General features: G+C 37.3%; 1 protein-coding gene across 4 annotated transcripts in view; it reads left to right on the plus strand.

Annotated features, from left to right (window-relative positions):
* Window positions 1-26,701, plus strand: part of COL24A1 (collagen type XXIV alpha 1 chain) — a 107,428-nt gene that overhangs the window by 59,328 nt on the left and 21,399 nt on the right. For all 4 annotated transcript variants that reach the window (XM_015870173.2, XM_015870175.2, XM_032446351.1 and 1 more), the window contains 18 exons: window positions 545-589; window positions 4,294-4,347; window positions 6,082-6,135; window positions 6,758-6,811; window positions 7,518-7,571; window positions 13,611-13,664; window positions 13,933-13,977; window positions 14,089-14,133; window positions 14,735-14,788; window positions 17,586-17,639; window positions 18,572-18,625; window positions 18,841-18,894; window positions 20,192-20,245; window positions 20,859-20,966; window positions 23,897-23,950; window positions 24,544-24,651; window positions 25,526-25,579; window positions 26,229-26,282. In XM_015870173.2, coding sequence (XP_015725659.1) covers window positions 545-589; window positions 4,294-4,347; window positions 6,082-6,135; window positions 6,758-6,811; window positions 7,518-7,571; window positions 13,611-13,664; window positions 13,933-13,977; window positions 14,089-14,133; window positions 14,735-14,788; window positions 17,586-17,639; window positions 18,572-18,625; window positions 18,841-18,894; window positions 20,192-20,245; window positions 20,859-20,966; window positions 23,897-23,950; window positions 24,544-24,651; window positions 25,526-25,579; window positions 26,229-26,282 — 1,053 coding nt within the window. The remainder of the gene's footprint in view (window positions 1-544; window positions 590-4,293; window positions 4,348-6,081; window positions 6,136-6,757; window positions 6,812-7,517; window positions 7,572-13,610; window positions 13,665-13,932; window positions 13,978-14,088; window positions 14,134-14,734; window positions 14,789-17,585; window positions 17,640-18,571; window positions 18,626-18,840; window positions 18,895-20,191; window positions 20,246-20,858; window positions 20,967-23,896; window positions 23,951-24,543; window positions 24,652-25,525; window positions 25,580-26,228; window positions 26,283-26,701) is intronic.

The raw sequence follows: 26,701 nt of genomic DNA on the forward strand, positions 1-26,701 counted from the left end.
TTACATGATATGCAGCATTATAAAGGAAAATAAAACTTTTCTAGTTTAAAATATGGAATTTCTGGAAGAAAAATAATTGTGTTAAAATAAAATTGAAACAGCAGTTTTCCTAATAAAATATTCTGCAACATAGTTAAAGATATTGATAGAGCGTGCAGGCAACATTTTACTTCTGAATCAGTTCTACATTTGTCAAGGAATTCATATTTGTTAACGGGAAGATTTCAAAGAAAATTACACCATCCATTTACTATATTTGCTGACTTACAGTGTTTAGTGAGTCCTTAATATACAGCTTTCATTTTTCTGGAGAATTTGTAAGTATTCTAGAATAAAGCTCACATTTTTTTACAAAAATAAGATCAACTGACAACATTTATTTTTGTTTTCTTCCAGTTGCTTAATTTTAGTTTCTGAAGTTATAATTGGCTGTTGTAGTTTAGAAAATCAGGAGTCTGTTAGGAAAACAGACAGCTTGAATATACACATATGAAAGAAATTACTTTTCTAATGAACTACATCATCTGTTTTCCCAATTTAACAGGGAGAACAAGGAGACCAAGGAAACATTGGAAAAACTGGTGAAGCAGTAAGCTTGTATTCTCTTTCTGCTTTTATTTTCATTTCTATACTCATTTGAGAGTGAATGAGCAATTTATTGCAGTAGCTTTATGATGAATTTTGGTTTTCTTTCAAGCTGCAGTAGGTTAGGTTTAGCTTTGTGGTCTCTCAGAATGTTACTACTTAAAGAAATTCCTCAGTTAAAATACTTGCCTGTGTTGATTCTGGTGCTGTGTTTTGTTTCTAGATGTTTGGTTTTATTTATTTATTTGTTTTCATAATGGGCTGAGTGAATATTGTAGGTAGTCATAGGGGTCTTCCAAAGCATGTTTAAGTCTGTGAATGAACAATCCTTCTCCAGTTAAATGATTTTGAGCAGGCAGAAATGGTGACTGTGGTACGGAGGGAAGTAGAATGCACAGACCAAGTACAAATTTTAACAAAACTTAATTGAAAATGCCCCAAAAAATTCAAAGAAGTTAATGTGGCTAGACGTGTGATATCATTGAGAGAATGGTGAATAAAGACATTTGAAAATGCTGGATAGAAAGACTTTCACTTAACACAGGAATACATTAGCATACAACCTGACAGGCAACTACTTCCACAGGCACTTTTGGAACCAGCTGAGTGTTTGTTCCTCACTACCAAGCTTTTAAATTGATTATTCCAAACTTGAGTTTGCATTAAGTACACAGTGTGTTTTCAATTATTCCACTACAGGCTGGGTTCTAGCATGGAGCATATGTGCTGGCAAAATGTTTTGTCTGTCTTAGGCATGTGTTACTTGTGAGATCTGGTCTTGGATTCATTTCCCACAAAAATACTCCTATCAAGAAGGTTTCTAAAATGCTGTTACTGTCACTGTAGAGTTTTACATAAATCCTTGCAAATGAAAGCTTATGACTTTAATAATAAGGTTTAAAACTATGATGAGTGTTTTTTTTTAATATTTCAGATCTGGTTGGTTTTTGTGTTGGTTTGGTTTTTTGTTTGTTTGTTTTGGTTTGGGGTTTTTTTTTGTTGTTGTTTTTTGGGGTTTTTTTTGTTTGTTTTGTTTTTTTACTTTTCTGTTACCTAATACTCTCAGCTTGATTTGTTTGTTTGTTTGTTTGTTTTGAATCCACCATTAGTCCCCAGAGGACTGAAGGGATACTGAATGATACCAACTTGACAAACAGATTTTAGAGTGCATTGATTTCCTTACATAAGAAGAAAAGAAACCTCAGTCAAGTCTCAGTGTCTGATCTCTATGGCAAACCAATCCAAAACTGAAATTTAAGGAGCCACATGGTCTTTAAGAAGGTCCATTAGGAAAATGTCTTGTGGCTGAGGTATTAATGGAACAAGATGTTTGCCTTCTGATTGTACTTTCCCTTCACTGCATGTTACAAAATACTTTAAAAAGTAAAATGATATTTCTAACTAAACTTTTTTTTTTCTTTCTTGCCTCTGCTGGTGTCTGCCCTAGCATTACCTCAATCACTTTCCCTCTGTTTTGGAAGGAGAAGGGAATGAATGTTTAGCTTATCTGTTACAAACTATCCCCTTAGTTCTTGAAGTCCTTGTTGCCTTTGCCATTTCTTTGGCTTCAGTTCTTGTCATCTGAAGTATTGTTTTGCTTCCCAGACATAAGTGCCACTCATACATGGTTTCTTTTCCTCTTTTCGTACCTCCAGAAATCCACTTTATTCTAGTGTTTCTACAGTAATTTATCTTGATTACTTTATTTTGAGGAAAAGTGTTTAGGAAACTTTCTGCTTAGAAGCCAGCATTAGTCTTCTCGCTCAAAGGCTTTGTACAGTAAACCCAATGTGCTGGTTAACACAACAGCACATTCTCAATTGCTGCTTCCTCATCGTTCCTTCTCTTTCAACTCAGAGCAACTTACTCAGAAAGACAATACTTCTGACCTGAAAAAGGGTCTTGGTCAATAAATGCATCAGTGTAGGTGCAGGGAACAACTTTCTGATCAGAGTCTTCAGCCCTCTGCACAGTGTGGCATTGACTAGGAAGTCAGGAGCCTCTGTGAAGGGAGAATAGATCTCAGCTGCATCTTGGCTGTGATTACATCTTTCCTTTCTGAAATGAGAAAATGAGTGTGATTAGTCCTCAGCCTTTTGAAATCATACCTCCACAGCCCTCATCTTGATGAACAAGAGTACAGGGTAGTGCTTTGTCTTACTGATTTCTGCCTGGCATTGAAGCCTGCTGTTGGCCACAAGTCATAGTGTCAGCAGTGGTAACTCATTCACAGAGTTCGTCACAAAGTCTCTTGACCATGCCTCTGACCTCCAAGCATTGCCTCAGTGCCAGCATCACTAGGATAAATCTTTCACGGATGCCAAGAGACGCCTTAGGCTGAAACATAATGCACAACTTCAGACATACAGTATATTGCTGTAGCAACCATTGAGGAACCTGTTTGTCTTTCTAGCCTGTCCAGAAACTCATTTATGCCAGTGTTGTTAGTCTGCAAGGTCACTGTCTCAATAGCTCATTGCAGCATATATGAGCTATGAAATTTCCAGACTAGCCAGCAATCCAAGGGAAAAAAAAAAAAAAAATAAAATCATAGGGTCTTAATTTGCACCTGTTATGCTAAAGTACTCGGGCTGAGACTCTACTGAAATTACACAGGTAAAGGTCTAAAAAAAATAAGTTTTGTTTTGTTTTTCAAAGACAGGTGTCAGGATGGAACGTTGTCTTTCTGATACGAAATGATTTCTATGGAACAAACTACTACTCGGTTTATGAAAAGGACATAGCAGCCTATTGAGTGCAGGAGAAATGCTTTCCTTTTTGTTCTTTTTTCTTTTTCTGTTTTAAATTCTTCCCCTTAAATGCCAGTTTAATGCTAGTTAAACTAGCACAGTGACATATGTAGAGATTCCAATGCCAGTGTGTCTGTTGCCATTTTATTTACACAGTGCTTTTCAAAGCATTACAGGCTCAGTGCACTCATGCTTTATTCTGCTACTGAAAGCTTTTCTGCCATCTTTCATGTGTAGTTATATGCAGTGTACTCTGGGTGCCTATTTTTCTTCAAGTTCAGCATTTCATATTTTTTTTCTCAGCTGATTTTCTGGTTTTTTAGATTGAGGTTTTTCAAGCACAGGGAATAAGATTTGAAAAATAAAAATACTTAGTATCTTACTTTCCATTTCCTATGGTGGTACTTGTCCTGCACAGGAGAAATATGTGGGACAGTCTCAGAAGAGACTTACTTCACTTTATAAACAATTAGAAGGTTCTGATCCCTCTGATTTTCAATTTGTTTGGGGCTATAACACCTAGGAAGATAACAGACAACATCTGATCCAGTATCATGTTACATTGACTGGCTTTTACTTTGTTCTACTGAATTTATTCCTCTTGAAATTTGCAGTCAGACTGAAGTGCTAGCAAGCTGTATGTTTGTAAAGCTTCCAGCACTGCAATACTAAGACCACATGTAGTCTCTGCGTGACAGTACAGTACAATGATCGAATTAGAGTGATTAGTAGCAGTAGCTATTTACTGTTGGTTTGTCTAGCTGCAGTCATCCCCTTGCATAGACTTTAAGCCCAGTTAGCTCGTGCAGTCCTCGCTGCCCACAGGACCACTTATACAAATAGAACAGCAGCTCTCAGGAATCAAGAGTTGTGCTATACTGCTGCTGGGCACTGTGGAACTACCAGCTATGAACTTGTATGGATGCTGCACTGATAATTCCTCATATTTCTTATCCAGGGATCATCTGGCTTACCTGGAGAAACTGGGCCATCTGGAAGCCTTGGTGAAAAGGTACAAATAACATATCTAACTGCTCAGCAGCAAAAATAAGCTTTAAAATCCACTGGGGAGACAAAATATCGGTGAGAGATGGTTTGCTGTCCATGGATAAAGCTTACATTTCTGTAGTATTTCTGTGTATGGGGATGCAATAAACAGCAGCCCAAATGCTGTTATTAGGGGTATGTGTCTGGTGTTCGTGATTTGAATTGACAGTGAATTTGCCTATGTACCAGCAATCTGTTGCTTACAGATTTGATATGTCACATTAGGATGCTTTACTATCTACTGCTCTTGATTCACAAAGCTGTTATAAATGATGCTTGTTTTATACAGCAGTCATTGGTTAAACGCTGCTACATCATTAACAGATGAAAGTAGAATGACGAATACAACATTATGCATTAACTGAGTAAAAAAGGCAACTTTGTTTGTTTTCTATGCTGTGTAATAACAGTTCTGTTTATGAAAGTGAAGTCTGGCAGACAATGACTAGAACTGCATAAATAGCTTAAGTATATTTGACAAGGTTTTATTTAGGTGAAATATTTTAAAACTGAAAAACAGGAAACTATTGCGGTACTGCATGTCAGCTTCAATTATAATAAAGGCATAATTCTTAGTTGGAATGATCCAGCACCATTTGTGTTTCTGCCCTGCAGGGCTGAATTATTTCACCTAGACTGGTGGCTGCTATTTAAAGGAATCCTATTAGAAAAGTCAGCAATTTATTTGAATTACTTTGAATACATGAACAAAAATTTATCAATGGAAAACACTGCTTGTTAAAACTAAGATCATATTTTCCTCATATTGTTTTACTTATAATATTTAAGAATTCAGCATCAAATAATTCGTGTTCATAACTATACTCCACTCAATAAAGATTACCTAGGGATGTTGTTGCTAGCTTAAGTAGTAGGGAATTGATGTAACAGTAAAAGAATAATTGATTCATCAGCAATTAGAAGCAATCTTCTTCACAGTACAATAATTATTTTCATTACTATACTATTCCTGTAGAACTTGTCTTCCTCTTTTCTGGATTGAATACTACAATGTAAACATGCTGAGTGGATTTAAATTACAAATATACTTTTAGCACATTTATTTTAAAGATTTATTTAAAGATTATTAAAAAATTTATTTCTAAGTATCTAACAAAATATTGCATTATCTCTGTGTCATGTCTACTGTTCACTATAAATGTGCAATCTGTGCAGAGAGGATAATCTACAGCCAAGCTAATGGTTGGGCTGAGTGCTATATGAATAAAAGGTGGGAAAGTACATAAGACAAGAACGAGATCTCTATGCCACCCATTCTCATTGCTTCTGCAGCTGATGCAGGGCTGTCTTCTTTTAGATCTGTTCTTTTCCTAAAACATGCAGAAGTGAGGGAGAGAGGAAATAAATTATTTACTGAGGTGAGGATTATAGATTAAAAACATAACTATAAATGTGGTGCATGCAACAGAGAGAAGAGATCTGCTAGTAGCAGTTCAGAAAGACAGGTGAAGTACTAAATCTTTTCTGCAGACTTATAAGAAAAGGAAGGTCCCTAAAGCAGAGGTGTTATGCCACTCCCCTTTTAACACTAAGTCCCTTGTAGATTGTGTATGACAGCCCTAATAAAAGTCCTCTTGCATCACTGTAATATTGTTAGAGCAGGTCTAGGAATAGTAGACAAGGAACATTTCAGGGAAGGAACACTCACTTATATTTACTTTTTAATTTTTCATTGAAGGGAGAGCGAGGCAGTCCAGGACCAGTAGGTCCTCCTGGAGAGAAAGGAGTGATGGTATGTCATAAGTAAGGTCAAATCTATCTATCCATCTATCTATCTATTTGTATATGCTAATTACAAAGGCATTGTGCCTTCCAAAACAGTAATGAATTGTAAGCCTTCTGATTGTGCAAACTTTATGGAAAAGAATAGTATTTATAAGGCAGTGTTTCCAGGAGGCTTCATTAGCAACATTTTGACTGCTGTTGAACTGATGCTGCAAACTGATCTGCTGAATGAAGCAGCAAAATAATAGAAGTTTCATCAAATGGCTCCCAGGAGGCTGGCATTAAAACAAACAAACAAACGAAAAAACACTAAATTGAAAGGAGAGGTAAATAAAGGAAGGGAAGTAGGTCAAATAATTTGTTTTATATGCTGGGGTAACCAAGTTGTTCTAGTAGTCAGACTGATAACACATGTGGGCTCTTAAATCTACTGTATAGCAGTTGTGGACAGTGAAGATTGGTGTCCTGACAGCAGTGCTTTTTCTAAGTCAGGATGCAATGTTTCATGCATCAGTTGACCTTTTATTAATTCACTTCTGATTCTTCAAGTAACAAACTGAATTATTATTGTTGTTTTAATGACAGTTTAGATAAAATTGTGTCTTTTTCTATACTTGCTTCAATTCTAGGGCTACTTAGGACCTCCAGGAGGCCCTGGGCCAGTGGGGCCAGAAGGATTACCTGTAGGTATAAAATAGTGCTTTGTTTTGACATCAAATGTACCATTTTTTAAACAGCCTTTTTTCTCTGCTGGATTTACAAATGTTTTCTAACTGGTACTGCAGTCTGTAAAACTGTCATGAAAATTTGCCCAGTCAGACACAATGTTCACCTGCTGTGTACCAGGATCATCCATGAGAGACAGGAAAAGTAATTATAGCACTTACTCATTTAAAAATTACTCAGTTGAGACAAGTAGAGACATAGAGCTGTTTAAGGATGGTTTATTACTGCACAACAATATTATTCATTGACTCAATGTGATTTGCATGTTATTATATGTTTAGTTTGATTATTAATTTAAAAATGATTTTGTGATTTGCTGTATATACCTGTCTTAATTTCACTGTGGATCAACAGTACACAGGCTTTAATGTAAGGTTGCTGAATTAAGAATATGAAGAGTATTGAGGAATTTTTAAACACTGGACAGAATTAATGTAATCCAACAGATCATGCTTTCTTATTCAGAATATGAGTACTTAAAGATTACTATCCAGATTTTACTAGATAAATTACACTAACACAATTAATTTAATTTCAACCATGACTAGAAGTTATAAATATGAACTTGTTTTGCTTGCACTGGTTGTTACTCATTGTGTACAAACCTTGTAATTTCTATAAATCTATACGTCAAAGACAATAATTAGTTTATTTGACATGTAGGGACCTTCTGGGGCAAGGGGACCACCAGGACCACAGGGGCCTAAGGGCAGAAGGGTAAGTAATTCTGCTTTCTCATGGTACTTAGAGCAGGTATTAGAGTGTTGCCAATATGAATTTGATGTGGAACCTATGTGCAGTTGCTTTCTCTAACTCTGGACTCAACTATTTGTAGTGAAATCAAACAAATGATAATTGCATTCCTATGTAGGAAATGATAGGGATCTTCATTTCCACTCACATTTTGGTTAAATGGGGATTTGCTTTTGATTTCAGCTGAGAGCAGGACCAAAGCAAAAAAATGACTACTAGCCTTATCTTCTGTAGACAAATATGAAGGTGTTACATTTGTGAGCACTACTGGTCTCTTTGGTTGTTTGAGGAAGAGTTTTTCTTATCAATAGATCACTTGTGTTTTTGAAAGTAAAATAAAAATACCCATTGGCTCTGATAGAGGGAGTAGCAAAGTCAGAAGAGAATGTATTAATTTGGTAATTTTACCTGCAGAAAAGCAAATTAAGTTCAGAAAAATATCACGTGACATGTGAGAGGGAGGGAGCTAGCGTCATACTAGTCAGTGCCCAGAAAAAATGAGTTAATTGAGATCAGTGTTTCAGAATGCAGATGTATTTATGTAAAATTCAGAGAAACCTTAATGAGCTGTAGAGGCTGAGAACCCACCCTGCCTTTCAGAAACATGGAGCCCAACCAATTATTAGAAATGATGTAAGCAGCAGAGTCCAACCCCAGACACTAGCTATCAGAAAAGTGCCTCCTGAAATGTTCAGAAGGTGTTTTTACAATAGGCTTGATACAGGGAGGCCATAGGGGCTCCCAGGAACCTGTGTTGGTGGCTAAGTTAGCTTTCTCACAGGAGTGAGGTTCTCTGTTTTAGCTTTGATTGACAAATAACCCATTTACTTCACAGACGGATTTGAAAATCTATATCAAAATAGATATGCAAAGCAATTGTGAGACTGAAAATTAGCAGAAGCTTGGCACTGCTTTACATGATCTGATTCAGTGAACCAGATGAGTGCATTTACCTCTCTATGATTTCAGTGGGAGCATGACTCAAAGTGAAATGCATGCTGAAGTGTTTTGCTGAACTTCTACTTGCAAACCAGTGGCATGCAGAAGAGTATTTATATGCAAACCCAGTTTTCACTGTACAAAGCTGAGGTTTGAGAATTCTTTGTCTACTGGAGTTTGCTCAACTGGTCACCTGTGGGATGCAATGAGTTCGAAGGCCAACTGAAAAGTAATTAGTCTGAGACTATGAGAAAGCTGCTTTCAGGTAATGTTTTAATTCCAACAGACATAGCATTTCCCTTGAAACTCCCCATTCTGATCCTTCCCTCTTGATAGTCCATCTGACAGCATCACCAGAGCTGGGATTGGAATCAAGCTGCTGCTTGAATGCTAGTCCTCCAAGTTCTCCTCCTTCCCAGCAGTAGATTTAATTTAGATTCGGTTTCGAAGGTAGGAGGTATTTTATTTAAGGAATGTCATATCTTCTGCCAACTGAGACAAGAATTTTTGAGGGTGTCTCTTTATGATTTTGGCAGCACATCATGGAATACATTGCTTATAATTAAAGATCACTCAAAATAAATCCCAAACATCCCAAGTTCTCTGGAAGTCCTGGTTCAGAGTTGTGGTTTGTGCCTTTGCCTACATCCAACGTGACTAGGAATGCTTCATGGAAAAGTGTCTTGGAGCAGACCCAAGTCTTTAGGCTCTGTGAACAAACTCCCACTGAAGCTGTTGAGAATATTTTCTGCTCTCAAAATCAAAATATCAAACCCAAAACACATAAGGAAAATATTTGGAGGCCCCTGAAATCTGGGATTTGTCATCACTGGACTCAGAATGACAAGTGTAAGAACCCAAAGCTCTGTGTGGCAGGCCTTGGAAAAACGCATACCGCGGTTACATACAGAAGTTAAATAGAAGCATATGGAAATTTCCTTTTATTGTGTACTGAAACAAGAAATTGTCCCATATTCACAGCTGGAATCTGCAGAAGCCCTTGGGAGCACTGACCTCTACTTCTGCACTGTCACAGAGTGGAATTCCTTCATCCCATAAATTATGGATCTTTCAGCAACCAGTTCACATCCAACGTTTTCCAGCAGAATACTTTTGCCTGACAGCATCCAGCTGCTCAGTCTCCAACACACTGGGGTGTTCTGGCCATCTGAAGGGAGACTGTCTGGGAGCCTGTGGAGTACACTGAGGGTTTTAGGGAGATATACCACTGAGTACAGAGCTTTCTCAGCTCATGCTCAAGACTTGAAAATCAAGTAGAGAGTTGAGTCCTTTTGTGACTCACTTTTATACCATTTGACCTTTTGAAAGTACAGAAGGAGAACACCACTTGGTAGATACTTTAGTGTCCTGATGATACTCTGGAGAGTGAAAGTAGCTGTGTCAAGGAGAAGGAATCTCTCTCATGGCTAAAAGGAAGAGTAGTTTAGAAGGACATACTGATAACAAGTTGTGGCAGTGGTTCTATGGCTGCCAAGTTTTTTGTTCTTGTGTGTTAATGTACTGAGAAGAAAATAAGAATGTCATAGACTGATGCTGCTTTTTGTGTGTACACTGAGCTCCATTGAACTCAGTTGCTACCTTTAATTTGAGAGAAAGGATTCCTGTATCAGTAGATTGACTTCACAAGTGAGACCAAAGCAAAGTTCTTAATACCTGCTAAGATTCTGAGCAGTTAATATTCTTCAGGCTAATGCTTAGTATTTTAAAGCTTAATAGTAGCTATTTTCATACTCTTCCTGGAATTCTGTTCATTGAGAGAGAAGTAACTGCATAGCGTACTTCGCATATATAGTTTTATTTTCACACTTATATCTTGGGGACAGAATGAGGAAAACAAAAAGGGTTAGTTGGCTTTTCTTTCCTTCTTAGAAGAACTTTTTCTTGCTTTATTTATAATCTTTAAGTTTTCAATGCAATATGTTCCATTTTACTAAGAAAACTAGACCCATGCCAAAGAAAAAAAGTAGTAGCAATCATTTGGCAGACTCACTCCTCAGCTTAGCTGCAACTTAAATTAAATAGCAGCAAGCATGTTATGTGCATCTCTCATTCAGTACAAGTTACAGTAGGAAAGGATACAGATCCAATTAATCTATGCTGATAATGCATTCACAGCATACTATGTATAGGAATGTTATGGTGTGTTTTTGATAGACCGTCCAATTGCCTTTCCCTTGGATTCCTACATTCTGCTCTGTGACTGGCTAAAGGCAGGCAGAATCCTGAGTCAAAAGCTGAGCAATGTGTTGGTCTCTGTTAACTTGTTTTCAGTTCAAAATTATTTAGTGAAAGGTTGGTGTTTTGAATGATAGGCCTTTTCACTTCATTGTTTGTGATTATTAGTCTTAGAGTATTAGTCTTCCTAATGAATGGACTGTCAGTGTAGCAGTATCTATGTGACTAGCAGGAAGATTTTAGTGTACTGTGCACAAAGTACAAACTGACAATCCTGTGCATTTTCCTCACAGGACCATTTCCTAAACTGTGGGTTGTGAACCCCCATTGTAATTAAAAGGAAGTTATGAGTGTTTAAAGTAACTGATCTGTTCTTATTATTAATGATAGAAGATAAAAATCTAGAATGAAAATTCATTGTTACTCAGATGCGTACAATTAAAATATCTATTTTTCTTGAATATCTCATTTTGAGCTTCTATTCCCTTAAAAGCACTGTGGAGAATGCAGAAAGGCAAATAACAAATTGTGTATCTAATAAGTCTGGGAAAGAATAAAACTTCTCTGTAATTGTTCTCCTTTATACTCTGAATCTTCCCTTCCATATGTTCCCTAGGGTATTCCTTTGCTCTTCTTTGACCTTCTATCTCACTATGCCCCCCATTTTTTTTTTGATCCACCCTCACTTCATCTCAGATTTTCGAACCTTCCCTTCCCCTTCCATGGAGAAATTTCACCCAAGAGCAATATCAGACCACAGGTCTCTAAACCAGCTTAGACCTCAAGTTTTTACCACAACCCATTTTGTGTACATTTTAGTAATCTATTACAGGAAAAGTACAAAGAAGCAACCTGACATTAATTTGATCAAGATGTTTAGCTTTCTTTTAGATTATGCTATACAATAATTCAATAGTTACACAGTTACATAATCCAAACTTGAGATGCAGTTCTGTTTTTCTCATCACCCTTGAAAACACTGTTAGCCTTTTGGTTCTGGTCTCTGTGTGCATTAAAGTCACCAGCATTTCAACAGACTTCAGTTGTCTTTGGATTGGGATCACACTCAGCAAGAGCCTCACAAAGACCAGGAATGTTATGTTTTGTGGCTTCTTTTTTTTCCCCTCTGGCTTAAAAATATATCTATGAATACTCAGTCATTCACTGACCAAAGCAGGAAAGGGGGACAGGAAAGCACAGTGATTGCCTCACAAAAGCTGTTTCCAAACCCTCTGAGATATCAGAAGGTTTCTAACAACTCCCAGCCTGTTCCCTTTCCTTGCCCTGTGGCTGCTATGCACTGCTCATGCTGGCCAGAAGCAGCAGTGCTGAAAAGCTAATGGACAAGCTTCTCGTGGGATAGTTTTGGCTTGGCCAGAGGATGTAATTATGTATCAGCCCACAGGAAAGGCCTTTTCCTGGGATATTTCCATTTCAAGAGCAAAGCCTAACAGAATTTGAACACATGTTTCCAAGGTACCCGTCTGCCTTTTGTTCTACTGTAGCTCCAGGGAAAAGTGGGTGGCTGCTCATCTGTTCTGACAGGGTCTTTGATGTGCATCAATAAAGCCAAACTAACAGAACAAAATTTTGTTATGTTTTGACTCAAAAAGCTCAGTAGGGACATAGATGTTACAAACATTTTTTTGAGAAGGAAGTGAATAAGATCAGATATGCTTCCAACAAAGTCTTTTTGCATCCCTAGCTTATTACTTCTTAGAACACTCTGTAATTGAATGCAATTAAATGCCCTTCACTAAAAACCATGACCCAAGAAATAAGATTCCCTGTAACTCAGAAACTCACTGTGAAAATGCGAATCATTTTCATTGAGGCAGTGCCTTAGCAATGTACGTATTCTGTCTGCTTGATAGCAGCACTGCACAGCCAGGAAGCCAACAGAAAGGCTGGCATTTCATCCTCCCACTGTCTGCTGTTGTAAAGAACCCAGCTTCATTATATTCAACTAGCTCTTGATTTAAAGCAGTTGTTGATTTTAGATTCTATTTAACTGGTTTTGATTTGTGTCTTTACCCAATTTGGGTTGAGAATTATGGAAATGCCCAGTGTGTTAGCATGAATAAACAGTTGTGTTTTTTCTTACATTTTGCTCATTATCTATTTTAAGGATTTGTTTGCTTACTTCTGGACTAATGGATTAAGATTGCTAGTCTTAAATAAATGTGTCTAACTATTTTGGAAATAAATATATATTTTGAAATACCATAGCGTAACAAGCATAACATAATAAACTATCATTGTTTATTGGTTGTAAAATCTCAATTTAAAGTAGATAATTTAGTTTGATAATACAGCAGTTCACTATGCAAGACAATAAATTGGTTTTGATCTCGCCTTAAGCTGGTTTACTAATGGAAGAGCCTTATCTGCCTGTTTTAAAGACTTACAAGCCAGCTGGATTTTTTTTATTGCAACTGAAGACCAAAAGCAAGTGCTTTATATAACCAGTAATCATCTAGGTACTTCTAATATGACTTGCATGCATGCAAACTGGATGAAAAAAGAGCAGAAAATATCTGCCTGCAAACTGGGTCTAGCGGAGTGCCTAAACATCTTGTTTACATAGTTAAAAATATAGTTAAAATATATATATGTCTTTATTCTAAAATTTACATTACAGCAAGCTAGAAACTAATTTTGTTTTTTGAAGTTTTATTTCATGCAAAATTAATTAATTAATCATGCAAAATTAATTAATATTAACATGCAAAGAAAATTGCTTTTCATCCTGTGAATTTTCAGTGTTCTTGCCAACAGAATTGATTTCTGTCTCCAAGGGCTTATGCTGCATATGTTGTTACAAAACGCAAAACAGTTAATGTTCCTAATCACTTGTTCAATATTCAGGGGCCTAGAGGTACAGATGGTCCTCTTGGAGAGCCGGGTACACAAGGCATTAAGGTGAGTGCTTCCATTGCTCAGCACCGTACAAAACATGGGGATAGACTGATTTTCCTCAGAAAATCAACATGTTGGAAGCAGTCATAAATTTTGGTTTAGTTCAAGAGGAGACTTGCAAATTTCTGTTTTTCTTCAGGTACTCAACTGTTGTAGAAGCCCATCTAAGCCTAAATCTGCAATTTCAGCTCTTACCTAGCATTTAAATATACATCATCTGTATACAGCTTATGTTGCAAATGCCAATAGAACTTGTGTTGTTATTTATCAGGGAGAAAGAGGAGATCCAGGAAAGAAAGGCACTCCTGGGCTCATTGTAAGTATTGGAGTCAGTTTTTGTATGAGGCCTTAATGTATTTGCTGCCAGTTTCTGACCTGTTCTTCAAAATCATCAGAGTCCAACATCTTTAAAAATCTCTTTGACCAGGGTAAAGCTGGAAATCCAGGTCAAAGAGGAGATCAAGGAGCGCTTGTGAGTATTGAATACTCTGTTGCTTCTTCCAAAACACAAAATATTGTACTTCATTTATATCATACTTTATTTATTTTGAAGCAGCTTGAAAACTAATATAGGAGTTTACATTTTCTGTACAGAGAATCAGAGGCCAAAGTGAGAATTAGAATGAACATGGCAGTGTGCTACTAGACCAGTGCTTTCACGGGTGACGGTCCACAGAATATAGTATGATCATAAACTGCAGCAGAACAGCAGCTGTATGTAGCAAGGAGGGGCTAGAGGTTGCTTTGCAAATAATTTTATCGAAGTTTTCAGGGAGGAACTCACTTGAGGCTAAGGAGAGCAATGCAGGTCTGCTAAATGGTAGGTCAGCCAATATCCATCCCTATGTAAAAGAAACAGTGGAGATTTGTTTAGGGCTTCCTCACCTGCCACAAGGTCAGTGACGTGGTGATGATTGTGATCCAGAAAACAAGGCTTCTCAAGTATTTCAGAACAAGTTATTGAGTGAGCAGAAATGAGAGAGGGAAGTGGTTTTGCATAGAATGTAAAACAGCCTGCTTCCAACTGAATTTCTTTTATTATTATTTTCCTTCACTTTATTTTAATCTTTGAGGGTTTGCCTGGGCCTCCTGGAACCACAGGAGACAGAGGACCAATGGGAGAGGCAGTAAGTTGATCTTTATGCCTGCTTAAAATTTTTTCCACGTATTGTACTGAATTCTGTTTTACCAAGATTTGGTGTTGTTAACAGTGCATGGGTAGGGATTGTGGGGTAATTGTTGTATAACTACAGGACTTGAGTCTTCCTCCTTTGCTTTGGTGTAATTTGTATGTAAGATATGTTAATCATGCTGGGAAGTGCTATAGTAAGGCATGTACAACATAGGAGAGCATGGCAAAATCTGGATTGCAATGCTAGGTGGCTCTGCTCTACGTTGAGGTAGACATGTACTTCATAGATTTAGTAAAAGTATGTGCCAATATAGATATTAGTGGTGTTGTTTCAAGATACCTTAGGATTGTTGTTCAGAAACTCAAGGACCACACATATTTGGCAGATAAATTTTTAATAACAAAAAGACTGTTCTAGTATATCTCAGACATTCCTCTTTTGAATGGATTCCTATTCTGATTGTTATTATTTGAAAGTCACACTCACTTCTACGTGGTTAATGTTCTAGTGGATGATTGTGCTGGTTCTGCAGCAAATACATACAAAGTACTGAAATGTGTAACCATGATAAGAATACTATTGCATCACCACATCTGGGGATAAGTCAGATTGTACAAATACAGTGAAAGAATCTGTACTTTCTTAGAGGAGGGAACTTGGGAGAAGGCTGCCATTCTGTAGTGTTGAAATGTGAAAGATGTAAAAATCTATGGTTTTGTTGCTTCTGAAATGTTGTTTTGTATAGCAAAGGACACACAGGTAATTTAAATCTTGAAAGTGAACTGTTGATATAAAGCATATTATTTCTACACAATTTCTAACATTATTAAATATTATTTCTACTAATCCAGGTTTTATTTTAGTGAATTGTCATATGAATACAATTGCCAACTTATTTTAGTTGCCAACTTGTTGGAGTGTTGTAGTATCTGATAGTTTTGTAAAGCAAGGCTCTTACATAAAATTCCTGCTATTCCTTTCAAGCCTGAATTGTCGTATGTATAAAATGACTATTAGCTTTATTAAATATATGAGTTCTACTCCAGAGCAACCTGCATTTCTGTAATGCTCATCAATGTAGTATCTATACGTGCAGTGTCAAAATGAAAAAAGTCAATCTTGTGAGCAGAATTTTTTATCTCAAATGCTAGTGAAGAAAAATATCTTTGGAAAATGGTCTGTGCAGATAGAAAGAAGCTATGAAAATGACGGAAGATATTACAGAGTGAAATGCATGGCTCTTTTGTTTAACTGCATTTGTGAGCAGCTTGATTTTTGCCAACAGCTTGTCACTGCAATAAGGGCTAGCTGCTCACACAGTTTCTCTTGTCCTGTCACTGAGCAGAAAAAAATGCAAATTATTAATGGAGGAACAGAAAAACATAGGTAGGTAGAACTATTTTTACTAGCAACTTCATTAGCACAGCAACTTTACCTACTTTTCAGACAATTCAGTAAAATTTTTGTTTGCAAGCTGTCTGCTGTTAGTGGTTAAAAGGCTATTGTGCTCTCTGTTTGGCTTCTGAATTTCACTGAAAGTCAGAAGGGAAAGATGTGTTAACAATCCAGCAGGCTTAGCTCTATGGAGATGTTACAGCTTGACTCCTGAGTCAAACTTAAGCTCTGGGACACTTGTATCAAGGAATGCCATGGAGTCACTGTAAACCAAAACCCATGGACTCTGTGTAGTCCAAATGAATTCTTAACAGGAACTTAATTGCAGTTTTCATTGTTGGTTTTTTTTTTTAACACTTAAAGCTATAAGGTAAAATATATACATGTGCTGAGGTCTTCTTATTTGTATGCAATTCATATTGGTGATATAAGGCAAGAACAGATTTGTGTTATCACTGCCAAGTCATCAGGAGAAGAAAAACCATATGCATGGTTAAAGGAGGAAGTGAAAGAAGAATAAATATTTGCTTAAAAGACTCCTACCACAAATATGGGTAGCAGCATCTCTTCTGTAGGTAAATTAATAAATAATGGAAATGTTTTCAACATAGTATCTCTATAAGCATGAATCCAAAAGGGGTAAATGGAAATGAACTTTCTCAGAATTCAGAGTGGGTAGATCTAGGTGGTTGATTTGTCTTGACATACATTCATAGTGGCTATGGAATCAGCTGTAAGCTGTTACAGGCAAGCTCTGCTCCAGAGGCATGCAAATCCTATTCAGTGAGCAGAGATAAACAATCTTAGGTGCATAGAGATTGAGAATGTTGCTTTAAAAAGCATAGATGTGTAATTGCGATCAGTTTGTTACTTATAAGTGTACCCAGTAAGAAAGTGCTTATAGCGTAGTTACTGATGTTATCAAAAAGGCCCCAGCCTTTACTCCATTACACCTCAGTGATTGTTCTGTCTAAACTTTGTTAAATCCACAGTAGTTGCTTCCAGTTAATTCTGTACCAGACTGTAGGCTTTTCCACAAAGCAAACCAGACAGTCTTAACAATCCTTAATTAAACAAAGTCTCAGTTAATCAAGAGGAAAGCTTAGTTCAGATAATAGTTTACTTTTAGTCTATAAGAAGAGACATCTGTGTTATTCTAGGAAATCTGTTATTCTACTCTGTCAAGACTGGCAGTAAGATCTTCAGTACTGTATGCAATCCTGGTATTACATACAGGTAATGTATTTATTTATTTATCTGTACATACAGATTTAAGGTGAGAGTCAAGGAAATACATTTCTTTATACCAGTTGGTAGTTTTGAAGGGTCAAAGTCAAGGCTGTAAAATATGATCTAATGTTAATTTAATTGAATCCAAAATTCTATTTAATGCCAGGGTCCAAGAGGACAACCAGGGGATGCTGGTGCAATTGGAGATATGGGTTTTGAGGTGAGTTTTTAATTATCTGTATTGTAACTGGAAACACTCAAACAGAATATGCCTAGATAATGTGTTCACAAATTATTGTATTACCTGTAGCTGATTTAAATAACATGACCCTGTCTTACTTATAAGCTTTCTAAAATAAGGGCCTCTTACTGTTGTGAGCTGTTGTTGGGCGTGCGGTCATGACATCTATAGCAATCAGTATTCAAGAAGAACGAGAAACATGCTCCTTGCAGTTAGACAGTTTATCCAAGACTGGGAGTTTGCAACTGGAATGATATTAATCATAAGTCTTTGCAAATGGTAGATGAACAAAAGCAGCTGCAGCCAGTCTTTTTGCTAATTTTTGCTTCTATTTTTTGCTTTGTTTTTAATAGCTCTTTGAAAGAAATATGACAGAATGTATTAGCTGAAGGGTGAGCTCACTTAGTACAAGAAGGATGTGGCTTATTCAGAGAAGTGCACTTTCTCAGTCACCCAGAACCCAGTCTTCTGACTGTCAGTTGAAAATAATTTTTTTAAAAAGGTTTAAATGTAAATTCTACAAGAAGTGATCTGAAAACCTCTATATTTATTTTCCAAAGACTGTATCTACTTGGACTCAAGCCAAAACAGTGGCAGAGTTGTCAGTAAGATTTGCAAAAGGTAGATTTTTGCACAGATTGCTAGTAATTTATGGTGAAAGTTGCAAGCTTAGTGATGTTACTGTGTCTTCACAATCTATTCATCTGCGATACAGTTATAAACTCCCCCGTCCCCGTTCCTTCTGTCAGTCTCCAGGAAGATCAAACAACTGTGATTTCTTATTTTAATTTTTAAGACATACAGCTTTCCGAGTGCCTCATTTCATATTTATGATTGTATTTTGGCTGTATTATTTGGTAGCTGCAAAGTTACTGATGACCATGTGTAACAGTAGCTCTTGTACCACGCAGGGACCTCCTGGCCCTGAAGGAGAACCTGGCTTGCAGGGAGAACGAGGCACAAAGGTAAATGTTGAAATCACTCTATTGGACTATTTAATTTTTTCAGTTTCCCTATAAGCAAATCTGAGCAATTTGACTCATTAACCAAGCAGAGAATGATACAGGATGTGAGCCATTAAGAAGTATTGTTATAATGACTGCATTATCTGTAAACTTCTTCACTGTTAGGAATATTGCCCCTTGCCATCCACTGACTGAATTTTCTTGGGACATTTCAGGGAGACACTGGGTCTGCTGGAAAGGCTGGAGAACCTGGCGACCAAGGCTTAAGGGTGAGCTATCAGCATTCCTCCAGAAAGGAAAATACATTATGAATGTGTCAGAAAACCTTCATGTATGAAAAGTATTTAATAAGTTACTTTCATATATCTTTTAAAAGAATATTTACAATGCTATGGTAAGTTAAAGAGAGTATATTGATTATAATGCTGAAATATTTCTAGGTGTCTAGTGCTACTGAGAAATTACTGGTTTGAGCAGGAAGCTAAATCCAAAGATATCCAGCCCAGCTGTTATGATGACAGCAATTCTCTGTAGCAGTTAGGCAAAATAATGGAACTTTGTTGCCCCAGCAGAGCAGGGTGCCTCTATGTACCACTGTCTCATGCATGTGATTTGCTTCTGGTGCTGTGCTGAATGAGCTCAATCAGCACTTGATTTCAGCAAACACTTGTATACCTGCTTATTCCTTCTGTATGTCTTTCTTACCTTTTTCATGTGACCCAGATAGTTGCCTACCTGTGAAGGATGAAAAGGTCTTTTCAAGTGCTGGAGACAGATTTTTATCCAGGGCACTTGTAAAAGTGCATAAATTGTATCCTTTTAAACTTATGCCTTCCCACTGTGCTGCTCTAATGTCCCATTAACTCCTTGCTATCATCTTTTCCTCCTGCCCAAAATCTCCAGCAAGTTGAATTCTACAATTACATCTGTTATTGTTGAAGAGAAATTCTTCATACTAGTCCACATGGAAGTTCCATACTTACCATACTTCTATGACTGAAATGCCATGTTATTAGTTGAGGGCAGGTCGCATTTGCTGTTCTACTATCTGCATCAAAAGTTGTGAGCTGCCGCAGTCTTTCAAGATCAGGCCCCAAGAAAGACAAACACTGTAAAATGTTGTTTTGTGGTTACAGGTGATAAATGACCCTATGACCCTAGGCTGAGTCACTGAACATACCAACACAGTAGTTATCCACAGAAGCATAGAAATCTAGGACAGAATAGGTGTATTTTTGAAGCTACTGTAATTACATGTTCTGTACTCCAAACCTTAGCAATCTCAGTGCCACTGGCCAAATATTCATTGTTATACCAGCATAGCCATGTTTCATTTTTCTAATGCTGATCATTTCTTGTGGTTCTTGGTGCTTCAGGTTCACAGGGCTATAACTTTCACGGTGAATAAGTGAAAAATGAAGGCAAAATAAAAACTATCACAGCACCATAAATGTTGTCCATGGTCCAGGAAGTCCAAAATGATAATGTTTGTAAAACAGAGGCAGAAAGTCTGGAGAAGTTCAGTCAGTGGCAATAATTCTTTTTTTAACTGTTCCTTTTTGTAAGGGTGAACCAGGACCTCCAGGAGAAGATGGTGTTCAGGGCAGAGATGGCCCAAAGGTAGGTTCATTTTTTTTTAGCAGAGGTAAAAGAGTTATTAATTTAAAAGCCTAGATATCCTTTCTCGACTCTATTACACAAACTCAGTAGAGCCCATTTGAGTACATGTAGTTTTACCATGGAAAACCTTGTCTAGTATAAGCCTAAATGACACAGACCTGCTCTGTGAAACTTAATGACTTAGCAGAGGAATTCAAAGTGAAGAACTCAGTGCAGCATATTTCCCTTGTGAACATCGTGCCAGACAGAGCAAGCCCAATGCTTCACAGTACTGTGCCAGGGACTATGACAGGTGCAAGGACAGGGGAGGGATGATTACACCCTCACAGTAGTAGCAGATGGATGAGGCAAAGTCTGTTGAATAAGTGTGTGAATTAGCTGTAGAAAAGGCTTTACCTTAGCTTGGAGTCTTGACTGGAAAGATTCCCATTAGTTCTATTTTTTTTGTTTTTTTTTTTTTTTTTGTGTGTGTGTGTGTTTTTTTTTGGTTTTTTTTTTTTTTTTTTTTTTTTTGTTTGTTTTCTTTGGTAAAACTTGAAGATTTAGAATTCTCTTTTCTCAAGAATAAGTTTTGGAGCTGTAACTTGATGAAAGATTTTTTGTGTTGCTTTAGGGAGAGCCTGGAGAACAGGGACTTTGTGGAGAAGCTGGTGAAAGAGGAGAGGTGGGAACACCAGGAAGTGCCGGACCCCCTGGTGAACCTGGCATAGCGGGTGTTCCTGTAAGTGCTTTCAATGTTAAGTGAGCTTTTTGTTCATTTACTTTTTAGTAATTTTTGTTTTGTTTTGTCTTGTTTTCCTTTTCACCGAGAGATTACAATCTCTGAACTAGCTTGTCTACCCTTTCTATGTAGTTCAGGATTTTGGAGAGACAAATATTTTCCTCATTTTAAATCTGGGACTTCTCAGCAGACACTAATTCCTCACACTTGTCACCTCAACACATACACCATATAGCCTGGATTTTCTCACTTGAGCTCTCTTCAGACAACCTTCTATTGTTAGGCTCTATCCTCACCTTAATTTGGAGACTGTGGGTAATTGCACAGAATTAAATTATTCTCTAAATTTAAAAAAAAAAAATGCCCAAAGAATCTGCCTGCATGCATATACTATCACAAATAGTGCTGTCAATACTTCATTGCTTTGTATCTTTCCCTACTAATGAATTCGCTTACTGTCCTGGGGCTATTGAGCTTTTAGTTTAAAGTTCTTTGGGGCAAAGAGTGGCCATTTTGAGCACTGTAAATAATGAAACTCTAGAGCTAAGAGCACAGCAGTGTTGGCTCCAACTGAATATATTCTCACCAAATACATGCTTAACTTAATATACCTTAACAACAACAGCAGTGACTAAAAATAACATATCTGGAAGAAGAGATGTATTTAACATCAAGGTGCCTTAATTTACAAAATTACTGCAGCACAGGATTTCTTAGTGCTGGTGTGGATATTAGGGCCTTCTTTGTTGAGATATACAGAGTAGTTCAAAAGTTACTTAAAACAAGTATCACATCATAGTAGGTATCACATAATCTAAATAACACCTACTGCTGATTCGTAATCAGTTGACATGGGAGGATGGTCTGCTTTTCCTAGCAGTGGTCTTTCCATGCTGCTGTCAAGGTGGTGTTAAGACATTATTATGGTTGCTTTCCAACTCGTACTGAAATTGACTTCCAGTAGAGAGAAACTATCATGCCAAGCAGCCGTTCTTCATTCCATGCTTCTGTGCTTTGGTGAACCTTCTCTTCTTACCTTGTTAGCAGGCCTACAATGAGGCATATAAAATAAATAAATAAATAAAAAGAAAGAAAGAGAAAAAAGAAAAAAAGAAAAAAAAGAAGAAGAAAAATGGGATAATAAAATTCTTTTTGTTCTTAAAATACACTTAGTCCTTAACCAACTAGATTTTGGTGCTTCTGTGAAAGGAATTAAATAGACGTATCACAGGATCACCAATAGCTAGAGATGACAGATGGAAAGAAATGGCAGCATGCACACATAGGTCAAATAGCAAATGAACTTTGGGATCCACAGTTAACACTGCTAGTTAAGTTTGCTGTTTGTTCTGGCATCATGCCTAGCACCTACAATCCATTCACCTAATATATTTTGCTGAAGATTTGTGCAACTACTTAATGTAAACTAATCTTTTAGAGCAAAGCTTCTAAAGCAAATAAGTAGCCTCAAGTCAGACATCAGAAATTCGTTCACAATCCCCTGGCTGTCTTCACTGCAGCTCTTACGTGATGATGGAGTATGAGTAAACAGCAGTTTGGATGGCCAGCTGTCACCGGCTGTGAGAACTGTCCTTTCTATCCTCTATGCCTCAGTATTATAATCTGCTTTCTTTAGTCCTAGGCTCTTCACTACAAACAACTCTTCTAGTGGAAGAAGAAAATGCATTTTTCCAACTGTCACAGCTTAGGGTGCACTGCAGAAAAACTGATGTTTCTGGCACAATATCATCACCCTGAATTTCAATTCTTTTTTTTTTTTTTTTTTTACATACAATTCTGGAAAAGCAAGAATATTTTGTACATTAAAATTATCATAAAATAGCTCAGCCCTGATATATCTGCATTGTATGTAATTATACTTGTATAGAGTAAACATCAACAGCACTTCTGTGCCTCAGTGAGACAGGCGAGTCTGGTGATTCAGAGTTTGGGAGGATGTGGTTAGCAGCATATTTTTCACATTTCTGTTCCACGCATTCCAAATGTAGCTGCAGAGCTGCCTCTTTCTCCATTCATCCCCCCCAGAGTCTGGGGTGTTTGTATCACAGTTTTGGCTTGACCTCATTCTAGACATGTGGACAGATCACAACATCCTGGTCTAAACAAGTAAATCAATTTCCTTTTTGGGAGTTTTACTGAGGTTAAGATTAAAATTATATTTTCCTTAAACAGAAGCTAATGAAGCAAAAAATGAGCTTCGCTATTCTGTTTGAACTCTATTTACCCTGGCTTGTAACCACAATGTCTTTAAAAATATTGTATGTGTATCTCACCTTACCTAAAGCTAAATTACCTCCTTGCCTTCACAGAGCCATCGGATAAATTGAGACCAATTTGCTCTGGGCACTTTCAGTCTTTTCCAAGGGTCATTTTTTGAAATGACCCAGCAGTGAGGTTGTAGTTCCGTGGCAGACCTCATCTACAGACAGCACACCCACTTATACAACCACCATGGGGCTGGCAGTGGAAGGGCCCCACCATGCGCTGAGCTAGGTCTCTCCTCTGCAGCAGATTTTGTCAGGGCTCTGCTCTTGGCACTTGACAACCCCAGGGCTTTCTTAAGTAGTAATTGTGCATTGTATTTCTCTAAATCCAGAAGCAACTCTGTTCCTTTATACTTTCTGTCTGGGCAAGATTTATTGTGTTTTAGTTTTTGTCTTTTTTTTTTTTTTAATGTCCAGTTCCTTTTCACTGGTTTGATAAGTGATCCCTTATGTTCGCACACATTTATTTCTGCTGTAACTTCAAACAGCCACACTAACTTCCTCATAGCAATAGTTAATGAGATTTTTCCTCCCACCTCCCTGTATAACAAAAGCCTGCTTAGTTATCCAATTTGGAGCACAGTTTAAACATGTTTTCACGGCCTTTCTCAATCATTTATTTTTGCCTCCCTCATAAATCTACAGGGTCCCGAAGGAACACCAGGAAACCCAGGTCAGAGGGGCCGTTTGGGAAAGAAGGTACTACTTATCATCTTCCCAAATTTCATTCCTTTTGTCTGAAACTTGAATTTACAGTACAGAATAATTCCACTTAGTCTCTTGACACAGAGGAATGCCAGTCAGCACCCTGAAAGACATCCATGGGTTTTATATGTTGATAATTTCATACTGCAGACTAATGGTCTAATGTTAAAATATTCAACCTATGTCCATGCCTGTTTTCTTTTACTTCTCAAGCTATTTTTGGGGTGTTTTTGTTTTTTGTTGTTGTTGTTAGACATAGCAATTGTAATCATTATTTTATGGTTGACAGCATTTGATACCTTAAGAAAATGAAATTTGAATCAGGGTGTGCAACTCAGAACAGCTTCTGATGTTATAAAAAATAAATAAATAAATGTTCAGCTCTGACTAAACAGAAAAGAAAGACAGTCTTTAGTAGATTCTTTTTCTACAGCATTCTGGATTTGGATTTTCTAATAACTACAGTAAACAACATGTAAATGTACTGTTCCTTGTAAATAATGCTCTTACGCACTTTGATTAGGCATAAACTGCATTTGAAATGTAGTTTCAATCTCTAATTATTTTTAATAAAATAACACCAATAGGGGGAAAAAGGGCAGCTTGGCCCTCCTGGAGAGATTGGTCCTGCTGGCGATTCTGGTCAACCTGGAAAAATTGGTCCCAAAGGTGCAAGAGGAACTCGAGGCCCTTTGGTACGTACACAATATGCTTATTTAAGAGCTCATGCGTTTGTGGTTTAGCAGTGGCCTGTCTCTCCACCAAAGAAGGAAAGTCACAGATGTACCAGGTATAAATAGCAAAAGCTGTAGCTGGAGATGCAGATGGTCTTTATGCTACCTAGAAGTCCTTCCCAGCCCCTGGCTGTTAATTTGTGCCCTGGACTTCTGATGTTAGAATGAGATATATGCACCTGTCCAGACAGAAACTCATGTACCAGCTAGAAAGCATCTCATGCTCTCATTGGGTTTTTGATCTGGCAATCAGAGAGCAGGATGGCAGGTTGTGCCATGGAGTATATATACTCCACAGTCAAGATGCAACTTCACTTATGTTACTGGTTTTTTTTAAAACCTTTCTGACTCCAAGAACAGAAATCATGGGCTTTGCTATTACATATATAAAGCCTTAGCTATGGCCAAATACAGCATTTTGGATGAAGACTGTTATAGCCCTATTGAACGGGTGTCTAATCTGCAGTTAACTAATTTCAGTGCATTTCCACTAACATTATGAACTCATCACAAGTTCTCCATGCAAACTTCACATTGTGTGATGGAAGATGCAAAACCAAATGCATCCAACATGTATCTAAATTGCAGCTCCAGGGTCCAGCCCTGTGGCCCTGGAGTGCAGCATTGTATCTCTTGAACACATAAAGTTCTTCCACACTTCTGAAATCCTCAGATCCATTTGATCTTAATTATGAACAAATGAAGATGAAAGTAACAATGAAGTAATCTGTGGTTCTCAAATATCAGTGTCTGAAGGTGACTTTATAAAGTTTAGGTTGCTGTAATATTCTAAAAGGAAATTGATTTTTCTATCACTGATTATTGCATTTATCAGGGACATCCAGGAGGAATGGGACCTGGAGGAGAGCTAGGAATTCCAGGTTATGGGGTGAGTTTTTGACTTGATTCATATGCACTCACATCTATGTGCAACTCTGGTTCTCTAAATAGTTTCAAATATCATGTGGAGCCTTACTGTAGGATATGCAAATGTTTTCTGCGTCAGATACACACATTTGTATCATACCTGATTTCCTACTCAGAAGTGTAGGCATTAAGCAATGCTGGCTGTTTTTTGCAAGTTCACAAGCAGTCATTTTTTTTGTATCAGATCTGAAACCTTCCTTTGTTTTTCCGGTGCTTCCCATTCTATTCATTAATAACTCTCTTATAAAACTACTACAGCTATTCATTATAAAGACAATTATGCAAGGCAGTTCCTCTGCTTACTGGTTAGGCAGTTTCACTAACAGAACCACTGATGGAATGAAATAGCTGAATGACATAAAAATGTTGTATCACTGAATAAAAATTGCTGTTCTCTGGTGATTGTCATATGTGGATTTTATTGTGCACAGCTTTTCCTGCACACAATAAATTTTCTGCCAGCACCCATTAATTTTGTCCCACATCACTATGTAGCATTTTTAGCAAGCAGCCAAAAATAATGGCAACAAGTAGCTAAACAAAAGTTCGGAATTAATTATTCCTTTAAGTATTTGCATTGGAACTAATTTTTGTTTTCTTTCATTCTTTAGGGTCACCAAGGTCCTGCAGGGCCTTCAGGGCCGCCAGGACCCAAAGGAGAAAAGGTATGAAGATGGATTATTCTTTCTTATGGTTTGGATAACCACAAAAGTAGAAATATTACTGCATACTCAATGATTTCCACAGCATGTAGCAAAAGCCCCCATTTATTCAGTACTGTGAGAGAATATGCAAAGCATTACAAAGTGGAGAAACAGATCATTCAGAGGCAGAGTTTTGAATTATTTTTGGAACGTTTCAGGTTTCAAAAAACAAGGTATCTGTTGTTTAGTAAAACATTCTATTGTATCATATAGCACCACTGCCCTCAGTTAGCACCGCTGATACGAATAATCAGTGTGGGAACTGAGACACATTCACTTAACCCATGGATTTTGAAGATCCAATTATGATGCTTCATATAAGCCCCCTTATATCATATAAGATGTTAGGGGCAGGAACTTGCCTCAGTTTGGTTTTTTAG

Source organism: Coturnix japonica, chromosome 8 (assembly GCF_001577835.2).
Source record: "Coturnix japonica isolate 7356 chromosome 8, Coturnix japonica 2.1, whole genome shotgun sequence".
NCBI classification, from domain to species: Eukaryota; Metazoa; Chordata; class Aves; order Galliformes; family Phasianidae; genus Coturnix; species Coturnix japonica.